The following is a 26,987-nucleotide window of genomic DNA, read 5'->3' on the forward strand; positions in this document are numbered from 1 at the left end:
CGTAGCTTTCCAGTAGCACAAAGTGATCGACATTATTCGATTAGCTCGTAGATACGCGCATGGAATAATTAAGAGCTTCTCTCAGCTACTCTCACAATTGCAGAAAAAAATTACGTTGCATTTTATTTTTTTAATGTTAATGTTAATAACATATTGAAGTAATAACATTTCTTCACAATTATCTATTATTTTTTTATGGTCACTTTGATAGTCACAAATATAGCGAAAAAAAAATACAATCATTTCTAATATAAAAAAATATGCTTAACTTGATTGAAGTTAAAACGCGTCTGTAATTATGTTACGAGCCATTAAAAATATAGAAAGTTTTACGGATTAAATTTTAAAATTTGAATTTTAAAAGTGCACCTTATTCTTAAAGTTTAAGTTATAGATGAAGTTTATTGCGATAAAATATTAATCTCATAACAATTATGCTATAGAATACGAATCTATCTGGTCAAATCGAAGAAATTTAAAAGAAATAAAAATTATATAATGTGATATTTGTTAAATATAAGAAAGTACATTAATAAACGTGTCGGATCGTTGACAACCTGTCGTGCTAAACGAGTTGAAAAACGCTCGCGTACTTACAGGTACTTATTCACACGCGTTCATGTCGCCCTAGAGTGCCACGCAATCGTAAAGTAAACACTTTCAACGTGAATTTGCACGTCGACGAGGCTCGATTGAAATTACAACCTGTTACACAGTGGAGGCGTCGCGACGCGCCTGTAATTGCACCCCGTCGCCCGAGCTACTTCAATTCTTGTCACAAGGAAGAGATAAAATAAGAAAGAGAGAGAGAGAGAGAGAGAGAGAGAGAGAAATAAAAAGAGTGAGTGAAAAAAGCGTAAATCGAAGCGGAGTGATACCTAGAGACCTTGTTTGACAGCCAACTCATATATCTTATATATCCACGCAATTCGCCACGCTTATTTCTACTTAATGAAACAAACGGATGGCTTGACATGATATAACGCTGCATAAGCAAATCGAGGGATGATATAACGCAAAGTGATTACACCGATCGAGGATCGATCCGAGTGAGGTAATCGTCGCTTCTGTTCACGAGTAGAACAATAGACATTGTCAGATTCCAACAAATGGGAGATTACTTCCTCTTACTTCCTCTTCCCGCAGCATAAAATGCTATAATTTTTATATAATATGTTGAAATACTTTTATTTGCCAAGAATTTGATTGACTCAACGCGAAGAAAGTATTACTCAACTTCAACTTGTGCAATTGCCCCTAATACTCTGTTGTGTAACGTTGTAGCAAGATGCATCTGACAGCAATGTTGTTATGTCATTGGAAATAAGTTTACAATATATCTTATACTTTATCCAAGCTAAGTCATTCAATATAATTTTTATATCGATGGAAATACTACCCACGTTAAACAAAATAGACGGCATACGGAAGTAAAGACATCAAAATGTTTAGAATATTTATTGTCCAAAAAAAAAAAATCCAGAAAAATCTTTTGCAATGGTTTTTTTTTAATTCTGTATATTTTGGAGCAACTAACATATCCAATTATTCATGTACGAACTTGTATAACTTGGGATTAACACCGCGGGAAAGACCGCGCTCCGATGGGCAAAGCGTATTTTCGCGCGGAATTTTCGTGCATGGAATTGCACAGAACGAGACACTCGTGATAAATCGATCCTCCCTCCCCCCCCCTTCCCCTTCCTCCTCGTGCTGTCTAGTAGTTACCTGTGGCGGTATCACATCGTATAGATTATTACTATCGATTTATCGGGATTTAATGTCGAGAAGAGTAAAGTTAAGTAAAGTTCGACAATTATTTTCTGAAAATATTGCGCCTTTTTCACGCGCTCGCGCGCGCGTCCAAATTACCGAGCCGAAAGTCTTGAGGGGACTTAATCCGCAGCGAGACAGCGATTCCGCGTGCTGCTGTCCGCTGCAGCTTTTCCGCGACGAGCAACAGTTAGACGCGACGTTACGCCTGAAACTGGCGACCCGTCGCACAGCTACCAGGAAGCTGATCGATGCCCAAGAGAATAGCGGCGGTGGAGAGGACGGAAGCCGGGCGTCAGGACGCCGGCGCGTACTTTTCACGTGGATTACACGCGCTCCGCCGTATCCTGCATCGCCGCCACCATCCTTCCCCTTCTACGACCTTGTCCAACGAGACGAGACGAGAGGCGACCTTGCGTCAAGTCGCCAGGTTAACCCTTTCGAACCCCTCGTCACTGTGCAACAGGTCCTTAACAGGTCGGATTTCGCGCGGAGATAAAATTTGGGATAAAATTTGTTACAAATTAATTTTTCTTTACCCACTTTTTATGTTCTAGAGGTTTTTTTCTGTCTCAATGTTTTTGTTATATTGAAGCTGATGGTTAAGTAAGGTTCGAAATGTTCATCTCGATGTATCACGCGATTAATTTCTTCACATCGTTAATTGTTTCCAATTCTTAATTTGCACGAATTTGGACATTAATCCTTTCACATTGATTTCTGTTTTCTATTAAATTATTGTATGCGTAACAGAAAGATTAGATAAGCGAGATACTGTAACGGGGGGGGGTGTCCCCTATATTTCTAATCAAATAATTTATTTAATCTCAACTACAGATATATCATACGGTCGGGAGACAATTTAATCTGATCTGCTATTCATTATTCGTTTCTATTTATTATTCATTTATAATAATTTCATTATTTACTAGCATCAAGATGGAGAGATTACGTTTTACGATCGGCAAAACATGTTTTCGCGCCGTGAAAAACATGAAGAGATATTATCTCCACTCGTGAAACTTCCCTTTGAATTCTGCGCATAATCGAGATATGAATAAAATCCGTAATTTATGTATCCGTTCTTTAAAATTAAACCATAATAGAATTGAAATTGCTGTAAATTTAATTCAAAATCGCGAGGCAACTCTCTCTCTCTCTCTCTCTCTCTCTCTCTCTCTCTCTCTCTCTCTGAACGTCGCTGAAAAATTTCGAGAGTACGCGCAGTTTGAGCCGCGCTTCAAATTAAAGCTCAACTTAGCGAGCCACTTAACGTCGCGGACGCATCGACGGGTCGCATTTAAATTTAAGTCGCACGTTTTGCACCGGCAGACGCGTCTCGATTTTACGACGACGTTCGACCGGGACTACGGGCTCTCAAGTCGTTCGCGCGTAACCGTACGTTTTGTTCTTTCAAATAACAGAGATCTAATTCATAGCCGAGCGGCATTCTGGCCCGTAAACTCGGCTCTCTCTCGCTTCACACGCTCGCTTCGCGCGCCGCGCCGATGTGCCTGGACTCACGCCCGAATAAACTCGTCCACGTGAGGATTCCGTTAAAGAAGTTGAACGTACGATTTATGCAAGCCTCGCGAGAGCGTGCGAGAACAATGAACCGGCTGGCTTCGCCGTTTTCACGGAGGCGCGCGGCTTTTGTGTTTACCGGCGACGGATGAGGCGGGAGGAATCGATAAGCCCGCGAAGCGAATTCGAATGCGTCGTAATAAACAGACGTCTATTAAGACCGCGGCTTCCTTCTTTATTCGACAGACGAGAAATCAATTTCCGCCACTCGCGTTCATTCATCGGCGACGGCGGATGAATCTTCTCACCGCTGGTGGTGGATGCATTCCGATGGAAATAATTGTAAAGCAGAAAGAAATACGAGAGTTTTTCAATACCGTACTATTTCTCGAATTTCTTCAATCTTAGCAATCGTAACATAATTTCCTTTTTTATGCAGTACTCAATAAAATTCAAAATATAAATGCAATTGTCTATAAATATTTCCGCTTTTCATTAAATATCACGAAAATCTCCATTTAACCAAATTTAAATATTTTATGCTATTTAAAGGTCATTACATACAATTCCGATACATTCGTTTAAAAAAAAGTTAATTTCATATTTATCCGTTGTTACACAACAAAATTATCGTATTAAATCGTGTTAAAAAAAACGGATATTATATTTACATATTAACCTACATATAAATTATTAAAATTTAAAAATAATTTAAATGTAATAAAAGAACTTAGATCAATTAATAGTCAAATATGTTGAAAGAAAATATAATATATAACACTCTCAACTAGATCATTTTATGATATTTCTCTTCTTAGGAAAAACATTGTGAAAAATTTTTCAATGCAACAATGAGTTACTATAGTATGAGTATGTTACTACAGTATATGTTACTACAGTATGAGTTCCAAGAAGATTATATTAAAAAATTGTGACTGAAGAATGATATATAAGGCAGGTTGACATCACAAGTGTCATTCGGATAAACAAAATGCCAATGAATCTACTTAAAAGCGCACGGAATGTGCTCGTGATCGCGGCTTGGCATGCACACTCTGTGGATTATTCTATGAGATCACATTTTTGCAACATCCTGCGGGCCTATATTTATTTCGACGATGCTTGTTTAGTCTGCATCCAGCTTGCGGCGAGCATCGAAACGCTACTTCGTACCTTTCGGACGCGCATTTAGCGAGTTTATCGCGCTGTTGTAGAAATGCACAACGCGTTACGTTCTATTCATTCCGCGTGCAAATTCTGCGCACAAATCATTGGCCCATGAATTTCCTTTAATAATTATTCGCATAAATAATCAAACATTCCAATATGGAAGATATACCGCAGGCAGTGAATATTTCATTAATAAAATACAAAAGTAAACAGTTTTTTGCGATTCAAGTTTCAAGTATACCGCTCATTTTCAAAATTCGATATTTCACTTTGCACTTTACTTTCTATCAAAAGTTTAATTAAAAATTATTTCAAGAAATATTATAAAATATCTAAATAAAATATCCCAAGCAGATAAAAATATTTTTAGTAAAAGCTATACAGATATGAGTTACATGTAGTAAGCGATATCAAAACGTTCGTTTTTCAGCATTTTTTTTAGAATGCACGTGAAAAATAGGACTAATAAAAAATATGGATGCCGCTAGCAAACGAGTAGGTTTCAGCACGATAATAAAGTTACGCACGTTTATGAATTGAGCATAAGGTACAAACAATTTGAAAATGCAATTCTGTTTACTCGCAACAGGCAAAAGTGCCTCGCACGCGATCCTAAGGTTCGATTCGCTCGAATTAAATATCGCGCAATGGCGAATGCCGTGCTTGCGAAACTACAGGCATTAGCCGGCTAAGTGGTTTATACCATCGTGTAAGTTAAATATTTAAATATTTCCCGGTAACATGTCCCGTGGCGAATGGTGCAACCACTTCGTGCGCGCGCGCATTGCGCACTCGCCGGTTTATTCATAGATTATCCGGCAACATTCTGATCTACCAAGCGGCCCCGCATACAGATACATCACGCCAGTTTCACGATCATTCTTTGACCCGATCAAAATGTCGCGAGATATTGCGAAAGCAACGCGCTGCTGATTTATGCTCGCTATTCCTGTGCGCGCGCGAACGAAAAATCAACTTAAATCAAACTGTGCAATGTCTAGCTTTAAACTCTAAGATCGCTCTTCTCAATAATGATTTCAGAAAATTTTACTATAAAATATGTTGGGTGTGTATGTGTAGTAAAATATATATTGCATCGAAAATTAAATAATTTTGATTCGTATTTATTTTTATTCAGTTACTTCGACGAATCGAATTATTAAACGATAAAATAGAGATTTTGTGATGGAAAAAGTGATACTGGATATTAATAGAACTTGCAATATTTTTACATCATTTCGGTATTAGAGGAAATCCTGTTGTTGAGATGTTTGTCCGGGAGTCTTGGAGATTGCTGCAACGGTATCGAACGTAAATGCGTTTAATATCGCGCGTGCACGAGATTCCTTCACGGTCTCTCCCGAGAGAGAGACTGATATACTATACAAGCGGCGAGTAATAAAAGTCGGTACCTACCGATACCACCCACGTGCCTAGTCGCGTCCGCACCTCTTAACAGTCAATGGAACCACGATTACGCTATTGTTCGAAAGTTTATGGCCAGCCGACGGGCCTTTCATTATTCTCCGGCGTGTATCTCTCCTGCGCCGACGCGCTTTCTCGCGCGTCGAATTTCCGCCGCTGGGGCCGCAGTTTCTCTAAACTTCCACCGATAATACTGTCGATAAAGTAACGAATTTGTACTCCCGGTACCGCATACGCTACTCCATCACATCCGGGGAGAAACTTGCTACTTCAAGAATACATCGCCGGAGCGTTTAGACGCACGCTACCGCGCTTCGCTGTTTCAATATTAAATGATTAAGATGCCAGGTACGAGCACCGAATATTAATACACATGAAAATTGAATATATAAACTATAAAATTGTGTAAAATTGTATTTATCTATTGCATTATAAGTTCAAAATTTTGCGAAAATAAGTCAAAGTCATAGTTATAGAAACTTCGTAAGAACCTTCATAAATTCTATTTAATGTTTTAAATAATATCAACCATTTCTGTTAATTTATTATTATATTAGAACTATTTTATGCAATAATTATAAAAGATCATATTTTTGACGGGCATATTAATATGATTTATACTGAATTTAGATTTACACTTGTTTGCCCACATATCATAGATAATATATCCATTCTTGCTTGCAAGAATAAAATAAAAAAAGGTTGTATGTAATTATAAAATAAGTTTTGTGTAATTTATGTTATGTTATTTGTGTATGTTTATAAACCTATGGATATATATATGGATATATATAAAATTATTTAAGAAATTATAAAAATTATTTCTCGATAATAATATTATAATCGCCTTGATGAAATCACATATCTTTAATAAATTTATTTATAAAGTTATATTTTCACGATGAAAAAATAATTTATAGATTTGTTACAAAAAACAATTTTTTTCAAATTTAAATGGATATTTTTCATTTTGAAATGTAATGTATCTTTGTATTATAATAATCTAGTAAAGGTATTATAAATCTAGTAAAAAAAAGTGTGAAAATATGTACACAAATAAGACTGGATTTAATCGTGAAAGAACTGAAAAGAATCTGAAAAGCATTCAATGATAAGCTTTCATCAGCTTTACACACAGTGGTAGGTGTTAAGTATTACGTCAGTCTCTACTCGACGAGGATTTCATGAATGGAACGCAAAATTCGCGGTGCCTGGGCGTAGTGACGTCAACGATAAACATGACGTCGACAGAGGGTCTCTCGTGTACGCGGAAGAAATAGTTCACTGCTCTCTCTCTCTCTCTCTCTCTCTCTCTCTCTCTCTCTCTCTCTCTCTCTCTCTCTCTCCCCTCCCCTCCCCCCGATGAAAACGCGACTGCGTACAAATGCAGATTGATATCTGACCGGGTTGGCATGCATTTCCGTCGCATCGCAGATGTAAAAACGCATTTTTCACCGCGAAGATATTCACGAAGCTCTATTTGTCGTGATGACTGTAACAGGCATACACAGTAGAGATATCGCCATAAATGCATCCCGTCTCGCGTCATAAACAATTCTGCTTTCTCTCAGCAGACGTTATTCTGCTTTCTTTCGCCGTGACTAATTTCTGCCGTGTACGCGTTGTCGCAACACAATATAAATTCTTCGAAAATCCTCATTAATCTTCGTCTGCGAACACCATTCGTATTAAAATTCATCCGCGCTTTAAATCCCAATGAAGAAATTCACAGAATATCTCTTCCGCTAGAAAAAAATACACTCTTCATTATCGAATTGAATGCATATTTGCAAATCTATTTTTAATACAATACGCAAACGTGTAGAAATAATCTTGTCAGGCACTTTTGCATATTTTTTTATAATCTGTATGCAAATTGTTTAAAATAATAACAAATTAAAATTAAATTATTTTCATTTCTTTGGATTGCCGTGTTATATTTTTACGTCAGTTTTTTTTATATAACCTTAGAAATTCTTATGTGTCATATCTATCAAATAACGTTATAACGCTAAGATCAATTATGTTTTTTGCAACTATATTAAATGCAAAGGCGCATTTTATGCGCAATATCTCGCAGTCTTGAATTTACCGCGACGTGAGAATCTGTCAGATTCCTAATCCGCGTGGAGTACGTGACTAACGACATCTTTAAGTGATATATTTGTGGCTGCCAAGGATTTGCGAATAAAGCGGGCCTATCCTTCCTGCGATTTATTGTTGTTCTTTTCAAATGTGAATAGAGGACGCATTCATTGCATAAGCTCATCAGAATTACGTAAAGTTTGTGAGACATACAAGAGAACAGTGCAAACTTATAAAGTCATGGGAAATGTTTGGACGTAATTTTCGAAAGTGTTATTTCTTCAGAATGAGAGAAACAGAGAGAATGTTTGGACGTAATTTTCGAAAGTGTTATTTCTTCAGAATGAGAGAAACAGAGAGAAAGAGACAAAGACAGAGAGGGAGAGAGAGAGAGAGAGAGAGAGAGAGAGATATGGCTAAAATTTCTCTATAAAATCTAATTTTATGACATAATTATTTATATTTATAAAGTGGAGCGTAATGTGATTCGAGAAATATTCCAACATAATCTTATGTTCCTCCATATATTACTCCCTCGATATTTCTAATTTTTTATATTATATAGAGAAAAAAAATGCATATAAATTTAGAAATATATTTGACAAAGATATATGTCGCGTTTCGCTGGCGAAACAGGTTTCTCGAAGAAATCCGTAAGTAAAGCGTTGCTCTATATAGAAACGATAAGCGTTGCTCTATATAGAACGATAAGCGATATATAGCGCGCAAGGTCGCGTCAAGAGATTGCGTCAAAGTGATTGTGGCACGCGAATCATCGCGTCGATGTTGAGGACCGGACGGTCCTCGTATGCCACAGGTATGCCCAATCCGCCAGGAATATCCACGTATATACGCCCCCGCCAAGTCGGAGTCACGTAGGGACTCCACTACACCAATCGAGTCGAGTGCACTGGCCAAAGCATGGACTCATCCGAGAAATATGGCCGTATATTATTATTAGATTATGTTTTCGGCGCTGGATTCGGACAAGCGCGCGAATGCGAACGCGGCCGTTCGTTTCGCTCGGACTGCGGATTTCGGCTTGCCGGCGCTTTACCCTCTCGACCAGATGTTACCCAGCGACCTGATGCACGAGCCAGAGATACGAGGGAGATAAGCCTGCGATCAGAAGTCTTTGTACGAACTATTTAGAAAAGAAGCGAAATTCGAGGAAGAAGTCGGAGTCAGAATTCTTTGGCTCGCATTTATGCCTCGCATTTAGCGCGAAATGTGACCGTCTCGTCCTGAAATTTATTCGTTTAACGTGAAGAATTTGTCGACGAGAACCAGTCATATTCATGGCTCAGCGCGGGATACAAATAAATCACCTCTCCCACAGAGAGAAGAGAGATGTTATAGAGATAATAAATAAGTGAATGACACGATTTATTTTTTTATCCATTATTAAAAACTAGGTAGCTTTCAAAGAAAGAATTCGATAATTTTACAGAGCCTCTCTCTCTCTCTCTCACCAAATCTAAAATAACAATTGTATTATGATCAACTTTGATTGACTTTTCTTTTTCATCTTTTTCTTCTCGCGTGCAATTAAAATAATATGGTAGCACGATGATGTATGAGAAGAGAATTCTCGACGAAATTGGTTGGTTCATTAATCAAAAGGAGCGTGCATCGTGCATGCATCAAATGTTTCGATAACAACTGTGCTGCACGAATCGTGCGGATACTTTACGGCCCTCCCTCGTCCTTATCTCCGTCGTATCGCGAAAAATGGGCGAAATGTAGTCGGGGCATTGTAACCGGCAATTTATATCGAAGCAAGATAATCTCTGACTCACGTTTCGATGTGCCGGTGCGCGAGCCACCCTCTCCGAGGACCCTCTCAGCAGCTCCGCGAGCAGCTCAGGACTCGGTCCCGGAAGTCCCTCGAGTTTAGTCGGGCTGGAGGTCGTCCGATGGTGGCAGGGCGTGGGCGGCTCGGAGCCGCTGTTGTTGTTGCTGCTCGTGTTGTACGAGAGATTCGCGGAGATCTTTCTACGAGGACGAAGGCCCTCCTCCAACGCGATGTCGGTGGTGCGCGGCTTTGCCATCTCGGCCTCCAGCATCTGTCCATAGGGTCCGCGAAGTGGTCTCTTGCTGTACCTTAATATTTCAAAACAAGAGAGATTTATTTCTAAATAATATATTAATTTGCAATCGAGTAAGAGCTTTAGCTAAAATTATTAAATCTTTAATAAAAGAAATCTCTCCGCTATATTTGACAATGCCTCTGAAATTATTTTTGTTTTTTTTTTTTTTTTTTTTTTTTTTTACAAATATTAAAGCGTGCAAGCTCAATAAAATTCCATGAGATAAATCGAAATATAAAAACTCTCGCTTGAGACTCATAGTATCACAATTGCTTTGTTAATGTGAGTTTGAAATGGAAAAGGAGGAGGAGGTACGTTAAACCACATCTCCATGTCAGGCGCACTTCCGTTCTATTTCGACGGGTCTGGGCGTACGTTCTCCGGTTACCTTCGAGGCGTGTGGCCCTCGCAGTCGGACAGGTCGCTAGGCGTCGCAGGTGGCTCGTCTCTCTCCTCGCTGCTCTGAGCCGACAGCTTGTTCCTGTCCGCGTCCAAGGGTTCTGGCCATTGAGTTATGTACACGCCCTTTCTCCTCTTGCTGGTGTCGCCTCGGTATCGTCTCGCCTTGCCGGATGGCGAGGACGCCTCCGAGGGCGTCTCGCTCGGTGCCTCGCTGCCTTCGCTCGCTTGGCTCAATCGCGGCTCCTCCGGAGGTGGTGTGATGATCACCTCGTGCGGCTCTATTCTAGTCTCTAAAAACCAATTTCACGTTTTCATCATTCTTGTCTGCCTACCAGAGAGAGATTGATCGGTATTACGACTAACAATTAATAATACCACCAGAGAGGAATCTTGAGAGAACGTAAGCCTCGCAATTCAAACTTTCACAATAAGCCAAATACATTTTGTTCGAAGCTCTAGAGTTTGTTCTGAAACATTTGTATACTTTAAGACTATATTTTAAGACATACATTTTAAGACTGGAGTATAAGAATAGAAGCGGATTCTTAGGCATTCTTTTAGGCACACATCTTATTTGATTATACTTCTGTTAAAATCCTGAAGATTTTAACTTAAAATCTAACTATCTCGAAGTTAGATTTATTCTTATTATTCTGTTGCATTATACAATTGTAAGTTTAAATTTAATTTGTAAAAGTTAAATTACTACAATACAAAATAAATTATAATATAAAAAAAAAATCTGTTTAGGTTTTACGTTTCTCTGTATTGAATATTTTATTATTTATAAAATACACAAATGTTTAAAAACAGATAATATGTTTGACTAGAATGTCTCGAGTTCGTCAGACGGGAGAAATCAAGAAATCAAGATGATATTTATTTTATTAACATAGTAGAAAAACCTCTATAAAACAAATATAACGTAATAGGTAAGAGAATCTATACGAAATTTACCGAAATTTACTTTCGTAACGTCAGTCGTTACTTTCAATCGTGGAGCAAAGACACAGAAAGAATGACCGCCACAGGCAGTCGTACATGTCAACAAAATGTCTTTACCGAAATAATCATTATTGCCTACTGGGACCTATCGATACATAAACATCAGCACAATCAATTTATGATCTAACAATGTTGAACCACACAAAACACACAAACATTTTAAATCGGTTATTACTTACAAAATAATTTTAAATTTGCTCTCGCTTATTTTTCAAGCTTTGAATTAAGAAAAAGTTAATGGCAATTTAATTTTAAAGTTTCAATTTCTGTCGGTTAATCTAGATTAAAAAGTTAATAATTTGCGTGAGAATTTATTGGTGCAAAGCTATTCTTCGAAAAGAGATCGAACTTATTAATGCAGAATCGAATCAAGCAGACATCCAGGCATTTCGCGATGTTGGCGATGGACAAAGAGTAGTGCGGGGGGGAGGGGGGGGGTTGAGGGACGCGAGAGAGAACGAAGACTATTTTGGGTGCATCGACAGGAGCATGGGTACAAAGGTGCACGCAAGTTCCATGTTATTTTGCGCGGCACTATTTTCAGAACGGTGGGTGCCAGAGAGTGAAAATAGACGTTTGAGCGTCATTGAGTTATAGCCATCTTCATTGATGACTTCACGCATAGACGTTCTCACGCGACTGGAACCACGCTCTATTCACTATAAATGATGAACCGACGCGCATTTCTCAATAGATGACGACAGTATCCTACGTTCGCCGCGGCTACCGTTTCTTCTCCTTGTTCGTTTCCTGCTGTTGTTTCCTCGCGATGAGCAACGCGAAATTCGGGCACAAGCAGATCTCGCTCGCGCACTCGCGCACTCCCACGCGAGTGTATTTCCGTTTTATATCCTACTGAGATATCTCTCACGCACATAATCGAGCTACTACAGCGAGTGGAAACTTTACTTCTTTCCTCCGAAATTAAAGTGTATCAACGGAAAAGCGCGCACACGTGATTTCTTTTTTCCCTAAATTAATATATCCAAAAATTAATATCTTCTCTAACGTAGTTGAAAAAAATTTTAAACCGCGATAAAATAAAGTGAAGCATAATAATAAAATAATACGATCTTAAGTGTTGAATAATTAAACTAACTAATAATACGATCTTAAGTGTTGAATAATTAAACTACTAACACTATTTGTCTCGAGATATGAAATTTATAAGATTCTGACATACGTCAATAAATTTCACAAAATCTAACCTTTTTGAATAGTTTCCTCCACAATGTTTCCTTCAATCATCGGATATACGGACTCATGGCTGACTTCAACAGTAGTCGCGTCTGTTTGGTTCAAATCAACCCTGGGCTCGATTTGGTTCGTCTCCGAAACCAGAGGTTCCGGGCTTGTGAGTGCGCTGGAAGTCGCCAAACTATCTGAGCCATCACTTCTGGGTCGGATCTCCTCGTGGTTCCCTTGTTGAGAAACACCCAGACCCTCGGCAGAGCCGACAGCACTGTCGACGCTGGGCGTCGAAGTCCTCGGACTCTGTCGATTGGGGCTGTTTTGAGGTGTCGAGTCACCTGGGGTGACATCACCCCGACGACGAGGCAAGGTGCTCGCTCGAACGTCTTTGGTCTCGGAACGATTAGACGTCACGATCGGCTGAGTTTTCTGTCGATTCGCTGGAGGAGGAAAGTGCGAGTTCGCGCTGAAAGTAAAATCTGCGTCTTGCAGAAAATCACGAACAGTTAGTAAATTTATTCTTATATACATTATATACATTATTCTTATATACATTATATACATGTCTGCATTATTTCAAATATTTTAAATATATAATAATTCATTGAAAAAATGATGCGCGAATTATATTTTTAAAAACAAGTACATTAATATCGAGATATTAAAGTTATGTTAAAAAATTTTTTAATAACTCAGAAAGAAGGTAATTATTTCTACTATGATAAAAGAATGATTCTAAAATAGATTAATTTATATAGAATAAACACTGGGGTTTTATTAATTTTTTTTAAAGCTTCAAAAAAGTAATGTATTATGATCAAATCTAATATAATATTTTTTTTTATAAATAATAATATGAAATAATTATATTGGAAATTAATTTTTCTACAAGTAAAGAATTTAAAAGATAATATAAAATGTATACAGCAAATTCAAATTTTTGTCCAAAATAAATCATTATTACTGTTAATTATTGTTCCTGTTAATTGCATTAAGTACAAATTCAAATAATCTCTGCAAATGTTTCCCGACTGACGTATTCCGGAGAGGTGTATTACGCGCGTTTTCAATAATAACTCGAGTGCTCTTGCACCGAGCAACAGTGAGGCCGTCTCTCTGTCGTGAGAGAAGGCGAGAGACGCAGAGACACCAAAGGAAGTTCTAATTACCTCCTCGAGTGTCACGTAAGTTTGGCAGCGCTCTTAGGCCGAGGAGGTGGACCATTCCAATAATAACAAACAGACCGTGCGAGATGAGAGATCACGAAGACGCGAAACAGCGCGCACTTTGTTGGCAGAGTTCCGGGAAACGTGCTGACCGATTAAAATATACGATAGAAAATTTTATTTCTCTCGATTAAACCGGGAAAATAAAATCGATATAATTTCATTGAATTTTAATTTCATTAAATTTTAATTTTAATACTATAAATATAAAAATCGTATGTCAATTATAGCACCTTATGTGTTTGAAGAAATAGAATTATGAAAAATCTGATTTAAATTATGTGGGTTTATTCGTTGAATCAAACCATCTTTTTAAATAGAATGTATATTTTTTTATTTTTTTCGAATTATGTTAAAATTAAATTATAAATGTGAATAAATTTTACTAAAAAAAGGATCGCTTTCGATTATAACAATAATGAATTATAAATTAAATTCAATTTAAAAAGATGGATTTTAGTTTATAATTAAAAATAATCTTAGTTTATAATTAAAAACTAATATTTATCTTAAAAAGAAAAAGATATTTATATATACATTCTGATTATTATTCACAATAAAACTTGTTTAAACTCTGTGCGACGTAAAACAAAGTGGTAGTCAGAAAAATAGACTTGGCTTCTACATTCGGTTGTGGAAAGAAGAGATTTGGGCAAGCGCAAAGTTCTGGCAACGATATTTCAAAAGACTTGGTTATCCGTCTTCGCAATCCACCTTTCGTACGTAAAAGATATCTTGAAAGATTTGTTACCGCGGAAGCGTGAAGTGTTTCCGTTTTATCAATGAGGCGCCATATTTTCACACTTTCAGTATTATATCCTTTCATATCATGTTACTGAAAGTATGAATTTGTTATTTCTCTTTTGATATATCACTTTATAAAATTACTTAATAAAATAATCTTTTTAACAACAAAATTCCAACACGCATATCTTAACAAAATATAACAATTATATTTCTATATTAATAAATTTATGTAAATTTTATCTCTTACTTTTTGAATTATTTCTTTATATTTCTCTGTATTTAATGAGATTCCAGAATAATAATTATCTTCTTCAGTCAGATGTTATCATGAAAGCATGAAATTCTTATTAGCGATATCAACAAATAGATTAAAATCATATGATGATATAAGCAGATAATATTGTCTTGTATGCACGTCAGATGTTTTATTATTTTCACACTTAGCACTTTTCTCATTTCTAGTTCCATTATACAACCGAAACTTTTATGTATGCAGTTCAAGATTGAAATCTAATACGAAATTGTTACTTTAGTTCTGAGTATCGAAAAATATCTTAAAAAGATTTGTATAAATTATCGATATTTAGAGAAGAACTCAGATAAAAATAGCTTCGTCCTCATTATAATCAAATATCTTTTGAAAGGTACGAATTACGTACTAGAGAAGTCTACTTAATCGCACGTAAGTACGTAGTTCTCGATTTTTCTTCCGCTTAGTGTGATGACAGTAGAATAAATCTTACATACAATAAACGCAATCTACAGCTGGGTCTTCCTGTAATTGGTTTAATTAGACTTGGCTCGCGAGAGAACTCGCTCCTAACGAGCTCAGCCTGCGAGTATTCCACGGCACACGGAAGCTTACCTTGATTAAAGTCCACCTGGCCGAAGGAGGCACTCCTGTAGGGCGCGCCGGATCTGTGAAAGGTGAGCAACCCACGCGGCTCCAGTCTGGTGATGGCATCCCGAGCCTCCCCCTCGTTGCCGCCGACGGAAGCGGCGTTCAAGTTATCGCACAAATCATCCACACTCGTAGCACTGTCCACCACGGAATCACTATACTGTCTCAAGTGTTTCGCCGCCTCCGTACGGGCGTTCGGTTCGCTTCTGAGATCACTGACGTCATCACTGTTTCTCTCGGACCTGCCCGATCTCGAGGTCTTCCTCGAGTCGTGGCAGGACTTCCGGTACGCGTTGTTTCCCAAGCGATCACTGAGACACTCTTCACTGACACTTTCACTGCGAACCATCGTCTTCGGATTCTCCTGCTGATACTGCTGCTGCTGCTGCTGCTGCTGCTGCTGCTTCTGTTGCTGTTGATGCTGCTGAGAGTGTTGATTACTGCCATGTTGGCTACCCTCGCTATATGTGTAGTTGCGATGAGATGCTCGACCCTCGCGGCCACTTGGATTCGAGCCCGTCTGAGGACAGCGAAAAATCAGATTGATTGACTTTTTATTTTATATCGAATTAAATATATCTGCAAATTAAAATGCAGTTTCATTCAAACTATACTGTATCTGTGGGCGGATTTTGATCAGATATTTATATATGATGTAGGCGATATATTAGAAAATAATTTATGCATCATGCGCGATTAATAAAGTATTATCGTAGGTTAAATGACATTTGTGTCAGTTGATATCATAATTATGGCTTCCTGTTATGAAGTAATAATGTTACTATTGACGTAATAATAATAAATTTATTAAAGGCAGAACGGGAATTTAATGTATGAAAGTTATGGTAAATGACAATTATTATCCGTTTATTTATACATAAATTTCTACATATAGATTACGAGAGAGCGGTCATTAATGTACGCTTTGGAATGTACCATCTTCAGCGATATCATTACAAAGAAGTCTCGCGAATCGTAAGATTCAGCAAAACTTTTCTCAGAATAAGTAGCAAGATGGGCATTGAGATCCATTAATGAGAAGTTGAATAATGAGAAGGTGAATCAACCATGTCCTATTACGTGCTGTATTGAGATAAGTTTCAATATGTATAAAAAAGTCTTCAGTTTTCTTATGAAATAAAAACTCAATGCTTGAAATATTATTAATATTAACTTGTACCTTTTCTCCTTTACCCTTTAAATGTTAATAAATAGAAAAAAATAAAGATTTTTCTCTTTTACGTATTATAGAAATTTAACAAATAAGTATTCCGTCTTACATATAATATAATGCAGTGCAAAGATATTTCCTATAATTGCAGATACAACGTAAGAATATTTTCTTTGTTTGTGTGATGTAAAAAATTATTATTATTCTTCATTATTTCTTTTTTTGCTTATTAATAATATCTAAAAAAAAAATCTTGTTATAATAAATTAAATAATTCTTTTCATACGCTTAACTTGATGAAAATGTTTGAAAATACATATTCTTTTTCTTAGCAACGGCGAACGTTGTGGTGTGTGTGTGTGTGTGTGTGTGTGTGTGTGTGTGTGTGTGTGTGTGTGTGTGTGTGTGTGTGTGTGTGTGTGTGTGTGTGTGTGTGTGTACAAAAGAATAAAAGAAATTCAGTTGTGTGAAATATCGCTCGTGTGTGCGTAGGAGAAGACATCGAGCATTCGTCACCATGACGTTTGGAATTCCTCACCTGTGGATAATTTTGAGACGACGGTTGGTATCCGCTCGGAGGAGGGGAGGAAGCCTGTACTCGTGACGGTCTTCTGGGTGGCGGAACGGGTGCTGGTCCCTTGAGTTTCTCGGTGAGCTCGCGAAGGCGCTCGGCCTTCTCGCTGCGGGGGCCAGAAGAGGACTTTTTGCCACTTCCTCCTCCGCCCCCGCTCCATCGAAACCTATGCAATCGGTCCACCGCTATCACTGCTGGTTCCTAACAGCCGGACAGAGGAGAACAAATAAATTTCATACGACTAGCAATAGTTCCGATAGAGATGTGCCCCTGAGGTCACGTCGACGAAAACAAATAATTCTGTTTACTTTTCATTCTCCCAATTATCTATTTTCTATAACTTTTAAAACAATATCAAGGCAATTATAAATAGAAGTCAATTTTTTCTCGATTAGCTCCAAAATCCGTTGATAAACTATTTTGCGTACTGATAACATCATCTCGAATATTTGTAGTTTAAAAGTATTTTAATTTTTTTTTTAATTTTTAGAAATTATATATATATATATATATATATATATTAATATAATTTATATATTATAATTTCTTATAAAAATTAAAAAGCTGTATTAAATTTGTGCAACAACTGGCCTGTCATAATAGCGATGCGAGAGAATATCATCCGGGCGAAAGCGTAAAGTGGCAGGTCTAGGACATCGAAAACTCATACGTGCATATACATAAACGCCTAGTCAAAGAAGAAGCGATATTCTATTTTCGTCGTCGTCTTTATCTTTTCCAAGCAACGTGCCGCGGCGCTACGCGTGAGGTGATCTAAAAATCAGACGGCCGCGTGAGTGCACGAATTTAAAAAACGGATGAAGAAACCAAGTCGAACGTGCAGGAAGATCAAGAATGATATTTGGCACGCACATTTCTGCAAGGTGACGAATTTTCCTGGCGCAATAAGACTTCAAGCGGGCGCTTCAAGGCGACATGGTGTTGACAGTTTCATAAAATTTTGTTCATGGGAAAAGCAATTTAATGAAATTACTTTAGTAGATTAATTAAACTTTAAGCATAAATTAAACTATACCGTACATTTGTTAATAAGACAGAATTAAACATTTTTCCTATCGTACAGTCAAGAAGCTAAAAAAGTCCTTTGTACAAAATTTTGATAAAAATATCAATTTTTTTAAACTGATTAAAAAGATATAATCAATAAATGGTATTCTTCTTCTCCAAAAAAATTTACTGATTTCTCTGAGATGGGAAAACGAGGAAGAAAGTGTTAAACTTCCTTAAAAGTGAAAAGTAATATTTATAAAATCTGCCTCAAAAATTAGAACAGCTTTAAACCTAACAAATTTACTACATTATTGAGAAAGATTATGTTCCTAATGGTGACCTTGAAACCTACCTCGGGGCTGCTGACACAGAATCTTCCAGACCTAAGCCACTCCACTTTGTATCCCTTGTGATCACCTTTCGCACCTCATCGAGTCTACGCGCGAAACTTGAATCTCGCGCAGGCTACGGACGAACGCGATCGAATGCCCATCGCGAAACTACGATCCACTCGCGGATACCAACGACGAACGGGATATTTATTAACTGATACTAATAAGCGAGAAGCAAACGATCGATTTTAGCGTTCGCGATCGATAGGAACAAGTACCTGCAGCTTGAGTGTCTGATGTTTCGTCCACTGCGCGAGCTGCCGCGGCACGGAGACGGTCTGCGTTGTCGTCGGGACGCCGGACGAGTAGCCGAGCGACGTCGAGGGTGAGCACGGCGTCGTCGTCGGTGGCGAGTACGATGATGTTACCGCCGCCACCGCTGCTTGTGGATAATGCTGTTGGCAGTGGTGGTGCTGTGGCTGTTGCTGCTGCTGGCCAGTGCTGCCGATGTTCCCCACCGATGTTTGCACCGCGCCGCGACTATTATTAGCGAGCGTCGGCGTCGTCTCCGCGACGCTCGTGGTGGAAGCAGGAAGAGGCGGCGAGCAGCCGCCGGCGATGCCTCCGGACGGGTAACCACTGGTGACGATCGAAGGGCACGATGCCGACGACACCGACGACGCGGACGACGCCGCGGACGACGCCGCGGACGTCACGATCGTGGATGCGGTCGAAGAGGAGGTGATCGCCGGCGGGATCCGTGGGAGCGGAAGTCGCGATCGCGGGCCAATGCAGCAGCAATCGGCGATGCTCGCCGTCAGATCGATCGGCGGCTTTTCCGTCACCGGTTTGTCGGTCAACCGCTCCCGCGAGTCGCTCTCACGCGAGTTCCGTTTCCGCCGCCGTTCCTGCGACTCCTCCCTGGAGTTGACCGGTGTCAAACTTTCCTGGAGCAAACAAACAGTCACGATTTTTTTTTAATTTTTTTTTTTATGAAGCGATTTCTCAATCTCTTTGATCATCCTAATTTGTTCCCTTTTAAAATATGATGTTGATATTTTTTTCTTATTATTTGGAATATTCCAAAAATAGGGTGTTTCAATATTTATTTTTTTCCTCTTTGCAAAGTGATTCGTAAGGCACCTGATTCTTTATTTATTAAAAGCGCTCATCTCCTAAAATTTAATTTGAAACTGAAAGTATTAAGACGCAAGGATTTAAATTAAATACTAAAGAAAAATCACCACTAAATTCCTTCAAGAATAGAATTGTGCTATCTTTTTCAGCATGCCTCATATATCTTTGTTACTTATTTGCTACCTCTTTGTATTTCACGGACACGTTCTCATATCCGCTTTATTTCACCGTCTGCGACGATGCATCTTTTTCGTTTCCTTCCATTTCTCTCATATGCTCAAGTCCCTTAACTTAGGAACACTTTTCTCCACACCATCTCAAATATATCTCGTATTTTTAAACTTACAAGAAAATGACATACAGACAAGTACTGTTGTGTATTCTGTTTCTAAGGACGCATTCCACTTTGCCGCTCCTAAATACCAGCCAATTTGTTTTGTTATAAAAGTCCACCAAGTCTATGGTAATATTTTTGGAAATCGCCGAAGTCGATAATAGCGGTAAATAATGGCAATTTATACGGGTCTCAGGCAGGATTTGGCAAAGAACGGCGCGCGAATGTGTCACATGAGATTCGTTGTACGTGCCGTTGTGACGTCAACGGTGCTTATTATTCCGCAGACAAATCGTGAAAAGAGAGGCGCAAAGAACAGGAGAGATGAAAATTAAAAAGTCTCTTCAAAATCGGCTCAAGTCAGTGACTGGCGGATTCTATTTGTATGATCAGTTCTAAATTTAGATCTTTCAACGTTTTAATCTTGGTATCATGAATCTCTCTTCTGTCGTGACATGATCAAATGTCATTACCATAAATGAAGTTGAAAGAAGGAATAGTCAGATTAAAAAGAATTTTAAATAAAATACAAATCATCTCTTATAGAACAATGTAACAAATGTGCTGCTAGGAATCTCATTTTTAAATACAAAAATTTTATATTTAGTTTGACTTAATTCTGAGCTAATTTATATTTAATTTTACCTTAAAAAAATCAAAAAATTGCTACGATTACAAATTATTAATTTAAAATGGAAAAATATAATTTTCTTTTCAAAACTTTTTTGAATGACATAAAACAAGAATTTCATAAAATTATCTTTTTTTTTTTTAATTATTCAAATTAATCTAATAAAACTTTTCAATAAAACGTATTATTGCTGTGCAATTATAAAAAAGATTCTACGATACCTGAGATATTCGCAGACCATATCTGGTGCCACCCAGAACGACGTATCCACCACCGACGCCTCCGCCCGTCATAGCCCTTGCAGCACCACCCAGCCATCCTCCAAAACCACCCCCTCCTGTTCTCTGGGGCCCGCTATCCCCGTCTCCTCCGCCAGCGCGGGGCATTCTTCATCCTTCCCTCACCCTGAAATCCAAATCACGTTACACGCTAAAAGATGATGGAGCGGAGGATGACACGAGCGATAAATAAGGTAAAAAGAAGAGCGAAATCTTGCCTCGCGCGGAAGAGATTATGCTCGCTCGCGCGAATTGTCCTTCGTTGCCTTGTGCGAGGTCTAACGAGCTAGATTTATCCTACGAGATATTAACGATCTCGCTTGAGTTACGAGCAGGCGGCAGCTCACGCGACGGACGCATCACGCACTTACGCACGCAAAATGCGGGCCGCTGCGTAAATTACTGCGAACGTTCGCGCATTCCCCAATAACTGTCGGCCACGATCTTATTTATTTATCGTGCACCATCGCCGATGAAGGAGGCTCGCCGGAATTCGCGCGAGCCGCTACCATTAAGAGTCGCAGGCGGCCGTGCCGCTGTACCGGAAGCGACGAGGCCACGAGCGTGCCGTGGCAAGACCAATGACGGCCGCGAAATTCTTTCTTGGCTCTCGCCAGGTCCGAGAACAAGTCTGCTGACGTCCAAGAGACGTCTTCCAATCGCAAATCTGTGGGTCGTTAAAAAAAACTTGCGAGAATTCGAAGCAATCCGACGACGTGCGACATGAGATATTTTAAGATTTTATTTTGCTTTAAATAGATCGATTTGATAAGCACGATAATTATTTTTTAAATTACAACGTCACTTTAGAATAATGTAATACATGCCTATTTTGTTATATTTTTATAATACTGCATCTATTTTTTTAAATAAAGTACATTAAGTGTAATGTTAATATCGCGAAAAAAAATTTTATTTATATTTTCTTAAAATTTCAATAACTTTCCATATATATTTCCATATATATATTATAAACAAATTTTATATAAAAAAAACACAGGTTTTAACTGTGTTGATAATAATATAAGTAAATAAAAAGCCAAAATTAAAAATGAAGAATTTCAATCCATATTTAACGCGAAATATAAATCGGGTGTTGCTGATTACAGCTAGATTTAATTACTTATATATGAAAGCCATTTATATTTTACAAATAATTTCGTCCATTTTATTTTAAAGCCGTTTTATAAGTACTTTTAAAGCACCATGATATTGACACGAGTCAATCGCACGTTTTCTACTCAGATAAATGGGAAATGTGCTTGATAATTCGAACTCGATCAGTTAATCGTTATTATGCACAATTGTCGCGGCACTTTTCAGATCAGTAAGCTCACAGGTTGCCTGTTGGTTCGGATGAATAAACAAGTCATTAAAACAAAACTGTAATTATGCTGCATAAATCTCAATCTGCCACCTACATACATCTCCCACGCTTTCGTCATGAAATAACCATCTCGAGGGAATAACGGACAAGTAGCAACACGATATGAGGTTTCACAACAGTCGCTTTTTCTAACAAAAACATTTTTATAAAACATGCATTTTATATTTTGTTACATATTATATATTGAAAATAATTATTTCTGCTGCAATAATGTTCATTACTCGAAAAGAAGCATTGAAATTATTAAAAATTCTATTTCAATTCTTATTATTAATTTATTTAAAATAAATATTTATTTAAATAAATAAATTTTCTACTATTTTTTATATCATATTATAAAATTGAAAATTGAGAAATATTGGATTTGCAATTTAATATTTCGAGATTTATTATACCTAAAATCATTTCTACTTTCATTTATTAAAAAGGAATTAACTGACAACTAACTCAAATAAATAATAAAATTTATCGGTATTCAACAAAAATATAAGAATGCAGATTTAATTGCAATTTATATGTGAGAAATTTTAAAAAAAATCGCAATTTAATGGATGTCCATTTAAGTAGATAAGGATGGTCATGGCTGATAGATATAATGGATGAAAATTCGCTGGAATCCGAGCGTATGGCCTTGCATAAAACATCCACTCCGAATTTATTGTCACGTTAATGCAAACGGAACATTTCGTTGTACCGGAAATCACCGTGCATCATTATTGTGCTAATACCCAAAAGAATCAAATATATTTCATATAATCATCCTTTTTCTTGCTTGAAGCAATCTTAAATAGATTTCCGGTTAATTTTTTAGGAGTTAATTTTTTAGAAGAGTTGCACAAAAAAGTAGGAGCTGTTAAAACTTTTTGAAAAGATTAACTATAAAATAGTATATTCAAAATAAATAAAATATTTGTATAAAGAATTAAGAAAACCGATGCATGTTATATCTTTATATGTGGATAAATTTTTTATATTTATATTTTATAAATAAAAATTATTAAATTAAGTATATATTTTCCACAGAAATTTTTACTAGGTTTACATGTTCCGAATATTTCTATCTTTTTATCTTTTTGTGCTCAAAATTAAGATTATCTCACAAAAAGGAAAAAGACTGATTCTAAGAAGTTTAAACGATATCAGCATTGTTCATAAATGCTTTCTAGATATAATTGTATTATTCAAGAACCATACCTTTTATTACACACGTATATCGTTACTGTAAGATAAGATCAGTATCAGCTTTGTAAAGATATTCATTGCATTATTTTATCTGTAATCGATGACGGATAGACGTCGCGAGTCGTTGAACTCGCGCCAAGACGATGCCGGTGAATTTGTCGCATAAAAAAGATGGAACTTGAAAGAAAAAGAATCGTTTTTCTCTCGTTGACATGAAAAATGTGTTTATTGGCGACGTTACGGCGTTTGGCGCTTATCCATTCCGTCGATTGGATTTTTCTAATGTGACAGAAAACATATTTTTATCGATGAAAATCGGTCGCAGAATCGACAAAAATGTTGTTTGCCTTCAGTACACAATGTTATAGCAAATAAAAATTGTTCCTTTCTAGATATCTTTATCTTTGCTTATCCCATTTTTGTTTCTTTGCAAAAAATAAAAATTTATTAAGGGGTTATTATTGTAATGTCATAATATAATAAAATTGAATGCTATATTTCTTAAAACTAATCCTTTGATAAAACATTCAATCAAAATTTGTTGTCGAGAATCTTTATAGATTTTAATCCCATTAATATCATAAAAGGTATTGTACAAGTTTTATGAGAAAACACAAAGGAAATCAACAACTTCAAAAGCATTTTTAATATAACAATCTACATAATACCTAAAATTTATGTTAATTAATAAATTTAAAAATAAAATAATAAATTTACTTTAATTAAAATTGAGTAAAAGTTACGAAACTGAATTCAATTCGACTATTTCATTTATGTGGCGTTCAATAGATAAAGATACTTCTAACAACAGTTGAAATCGTATCAAGATTAAATCAATACCGTTGAGTAGAATGTTTATCCACATTACAATTTCCAAAGCAATCATATACATAAGTTCCAAATTTATATCATCATACTTCAATTTATTTTTAATCTAGAAATACTTTCATAATATTTGCACATAAAAATATAAAATAATACTAAACTTTTACTACAATACTTAATAAAACATTGGGATATATAAAATAAGGTTACTCTTATCAAAAGATATAAAATTAAATTTATAAATTTTATCAAATTATTGAGTTGTTAATGTTAAAACTTTTTTCTGATGAACTATGATTAACGTACGTTTGAAACGCACGGAAGATATCTAAATGTAGAAGTGAGAAGCAAGCAAAGAACTACCAAGGTGAAAAACAAAGTGGCGGGCAACACGCGCGAGCAATGCATCTTCGCACATTGCTATTTGATCGAAGGGGTTCTTGCCCCGATGTAAGATCAAGATCGCAGAGAAAAGGAAGATCACGTCTCATCCGACACGCGGAGCACGTAAGAAAACCGAAACGAAAGCGCGACTCTCTCGCAGGCTCCAGCTGGACCCGCTCCTATTATAAACGCATGCGTCGCAATCCGTTCTATTTGATCCCGTCTTTCGATTGAATCAATTTACTCGGTTAAAAAAACGAGTCAGTGAAATTTGCATTCAGTCAGACAATATATATATATATATATATATTATTTTCTTTGCATAATTTCTTTATTTTGCACGTTTTCTATGTGGATAATTTTCGTTTATCTTTTTATACGAATGTAAGATTAAAAATTTGTTGTTTATAACAATTTATATATGTTGCACATTTTAATAAATAGTTTGTAGATACTTCTCCCTTGCAGTTATGCATACATTTTCGAATTTATTTTTAAAGGAAAAACGAAGAAAAATATATTCGTCGTGAAATATATTTTTTTTGTATGGATGATGCAAAATTTCAGTTATTACTAGTGGAGGCTTGAATGCCAGCCCCGAAAAAGGAAAGCGTCAAATAAGGAGAAGCAGCCGCATTCCATTTCACAGGATGTTATTTACACATGAGGGGGCAACTTTTTCCAGTACAAATAACCGATAAACATTCGCGATGCTTTGTCATTGCGGCGCAACGCACCGTGTCGTGAGGTTTATTTGCGAAACGATAAGCACCCACGTCAAAAGTGCATTCCCGCCGGTTTCGCGCTGAACTTTATGTGACTTTATGTCTCCAGAAATGAGGACGTCTGATATTAGTCATAAACATCGATAATTTATAAATAATTGAACGTCTTAGAAAATCTGAGAAAATTTAAGATCTAGGTATATATACTGTAACTACTATTTTCGTATAAGATTAATTTAATATTGAATCTTTAGAAATTTAAAAACATTTGTTTCGATCTCGAATAATCCAAAATTAAAATAAATTACATTTTTAAGATATACTAAATTATTTAAACGAGATTATTAATATAATGACACACATTGTAAACAGAAGAAAGCGATACAGTCAAATCACATTTAATTTTTAAAATTTAAAAATTGTTAAACTTTAAATATCCAAAAACACATTTAATTGAGACATTTTATTTAATCTCTAACTCTCTAGTTTTCATTATTTATAAAATGCTAAAATAGAATTTAGCTTTGAAAGACAAGATATAAATGTGATATAGAATGTGCCTATGATCTGCAATATAAATTGCTTGTTTGTCACAACAAGTTCTCGTGTTGTGAAACGACGCGTAAACTTTATTATCTAAATAGGTTTTCATACTAAAATATCTATTAGAGTATCAGAAGACCCTTGCGCCGGAGGCAAGCTAATAGTCTCGTGACTGCCAGCCGTCTGTATACCAAACGATCCGCCAACGTAATACTTCCTTTATCCCATGGAGAACGTAAAGGAAGCCAGCTCACCAGGGGGGGGGTTTCGAAATTTTTCTCCCGGGGTTTCTAAATATAGAAAGACGCGTATTAACCTTTTACACAGAAACATCTCGACCGTCGCGGCTCGTGCTTCAATCGATTCTACCCCGGGTTAATCTAAGATTCGCACGTCGGACAGATTCGCGTCAATCACTTTTAATTGTCGCGAACATCTGCTGGCGCAAGATCGTCTCTTCGTATCTTTCGTACACGAAAGAAACCAACGACTAGCTACAACGCTTAAATATTATATGCTTTATCCCGAACAGTAAAATATCTATAATTCACAAATATCTGGACATCATGTATATTTATGGACAGTATAATTATAATATAAATGTAGATATAAATGTGAAATACCTCCGACAATATTACGTCCTACTTTCCGCTCAACTAGGCAGAAGTTATCAAAATAGGTTGATAAATATCCCGGAATTATGAAGCTAAAATTAAGAAACGATCTATAAATCCGAAACGCAGTGGCCCGATAATTAGCCGACTTGCATTTCCGACTTTTTGCTTAATTAAGCAAGCGCAATTTAAGCCGATCTAATCGCACAGTACGACGACCGTGCCGTCCGTCCCGGCGACCGCGTTCGTCGCTTTCAAATAAATTAATTCGCGATCTAAGTCTAAACGGTCGCGTAAGCCGCGCGCGGTTCCCTCATTTG

General features: G+C 37.0%; 1 protein-coding gene and 1 long non-coding RNA gene across 5 annotated transcripts in view; both read right to left on the reverse strand.

Moving 5' to 3' along the window:
* The window catches only part of LOC105425794 (rho guanine nucleotide exchange factor 17), a 56,215-nt gene that overhangs the window by 20,839 nt on the left and 8,389 nt on the right, over nt 1-26,987 (reverse strand). For 3 of the 4 annotated variants that reach the window (XM_089073876.1, XM_089073877.1, XM_089073875.1), the window contains exons 2-8: nt 20,951-21,134; nt 18,906-19,574; nt 17,249-17,485; nt 15,504-16,059; nt 12,683-13,150; nt 10,456-10,759; nt 9,777-10,080 (exon numbers count right to left, since the gene is read on the reverse strand). In XM_089073876.1, coding sequence (XP_088930002.1) covers nt 9,777-10,080; nt 10,456-10,759; nt 12,683-13,150; nt 15,504-16,059; nt 17,249-17,485; nt 18,906-19,574; nt 20,951-21,115 — 2,703 coding nt within the window. In that variant the 5' untranslated portion in view covers nt 21,116-21,134. The remainder of the gene's footprint in view (nt 1-9,776; nt 10,081-10,455; nt 10,760-12,682; nt 13,151-15,503; nt 16,060-17,248; nt 17,486-18,905; nt 19,575-20,950; nt 21,135-26,987) is intronic. The other variant, XM_089073878.1, reaches the window with a different exon arrangement.
* LOC148937125 (uncharacterized) lies at nt 137-2,206 on the reverse strand. The gene is made up of 2 exons (XR_016138607.1): nt 1,729-2,206; nt 137-1,294 (listed from the first exon to the last, which is right to left on the reverse strand). It is a non-coding gene; the product is annotated as an uncharacterized LOC148937125 (long non-coding RNA).

Source organism: Pogonomyrmex barbatus, unplaced genomic scaffold (genome assembly GCF_055798465.1).
Source record: "Pogonomyrmex barbatus isolate J1 unplaced genomic scaffold, ASM5579846v1 scaffold16, whole genome shotgun sequence".
Classification (NCBI taxonomy): Eukaryota; Metazoa; Arthropoda; class Insecta; order Hymenoptera; family Formicidae; genus Pogonomyrmex; species Pogonomyrmex barbatus.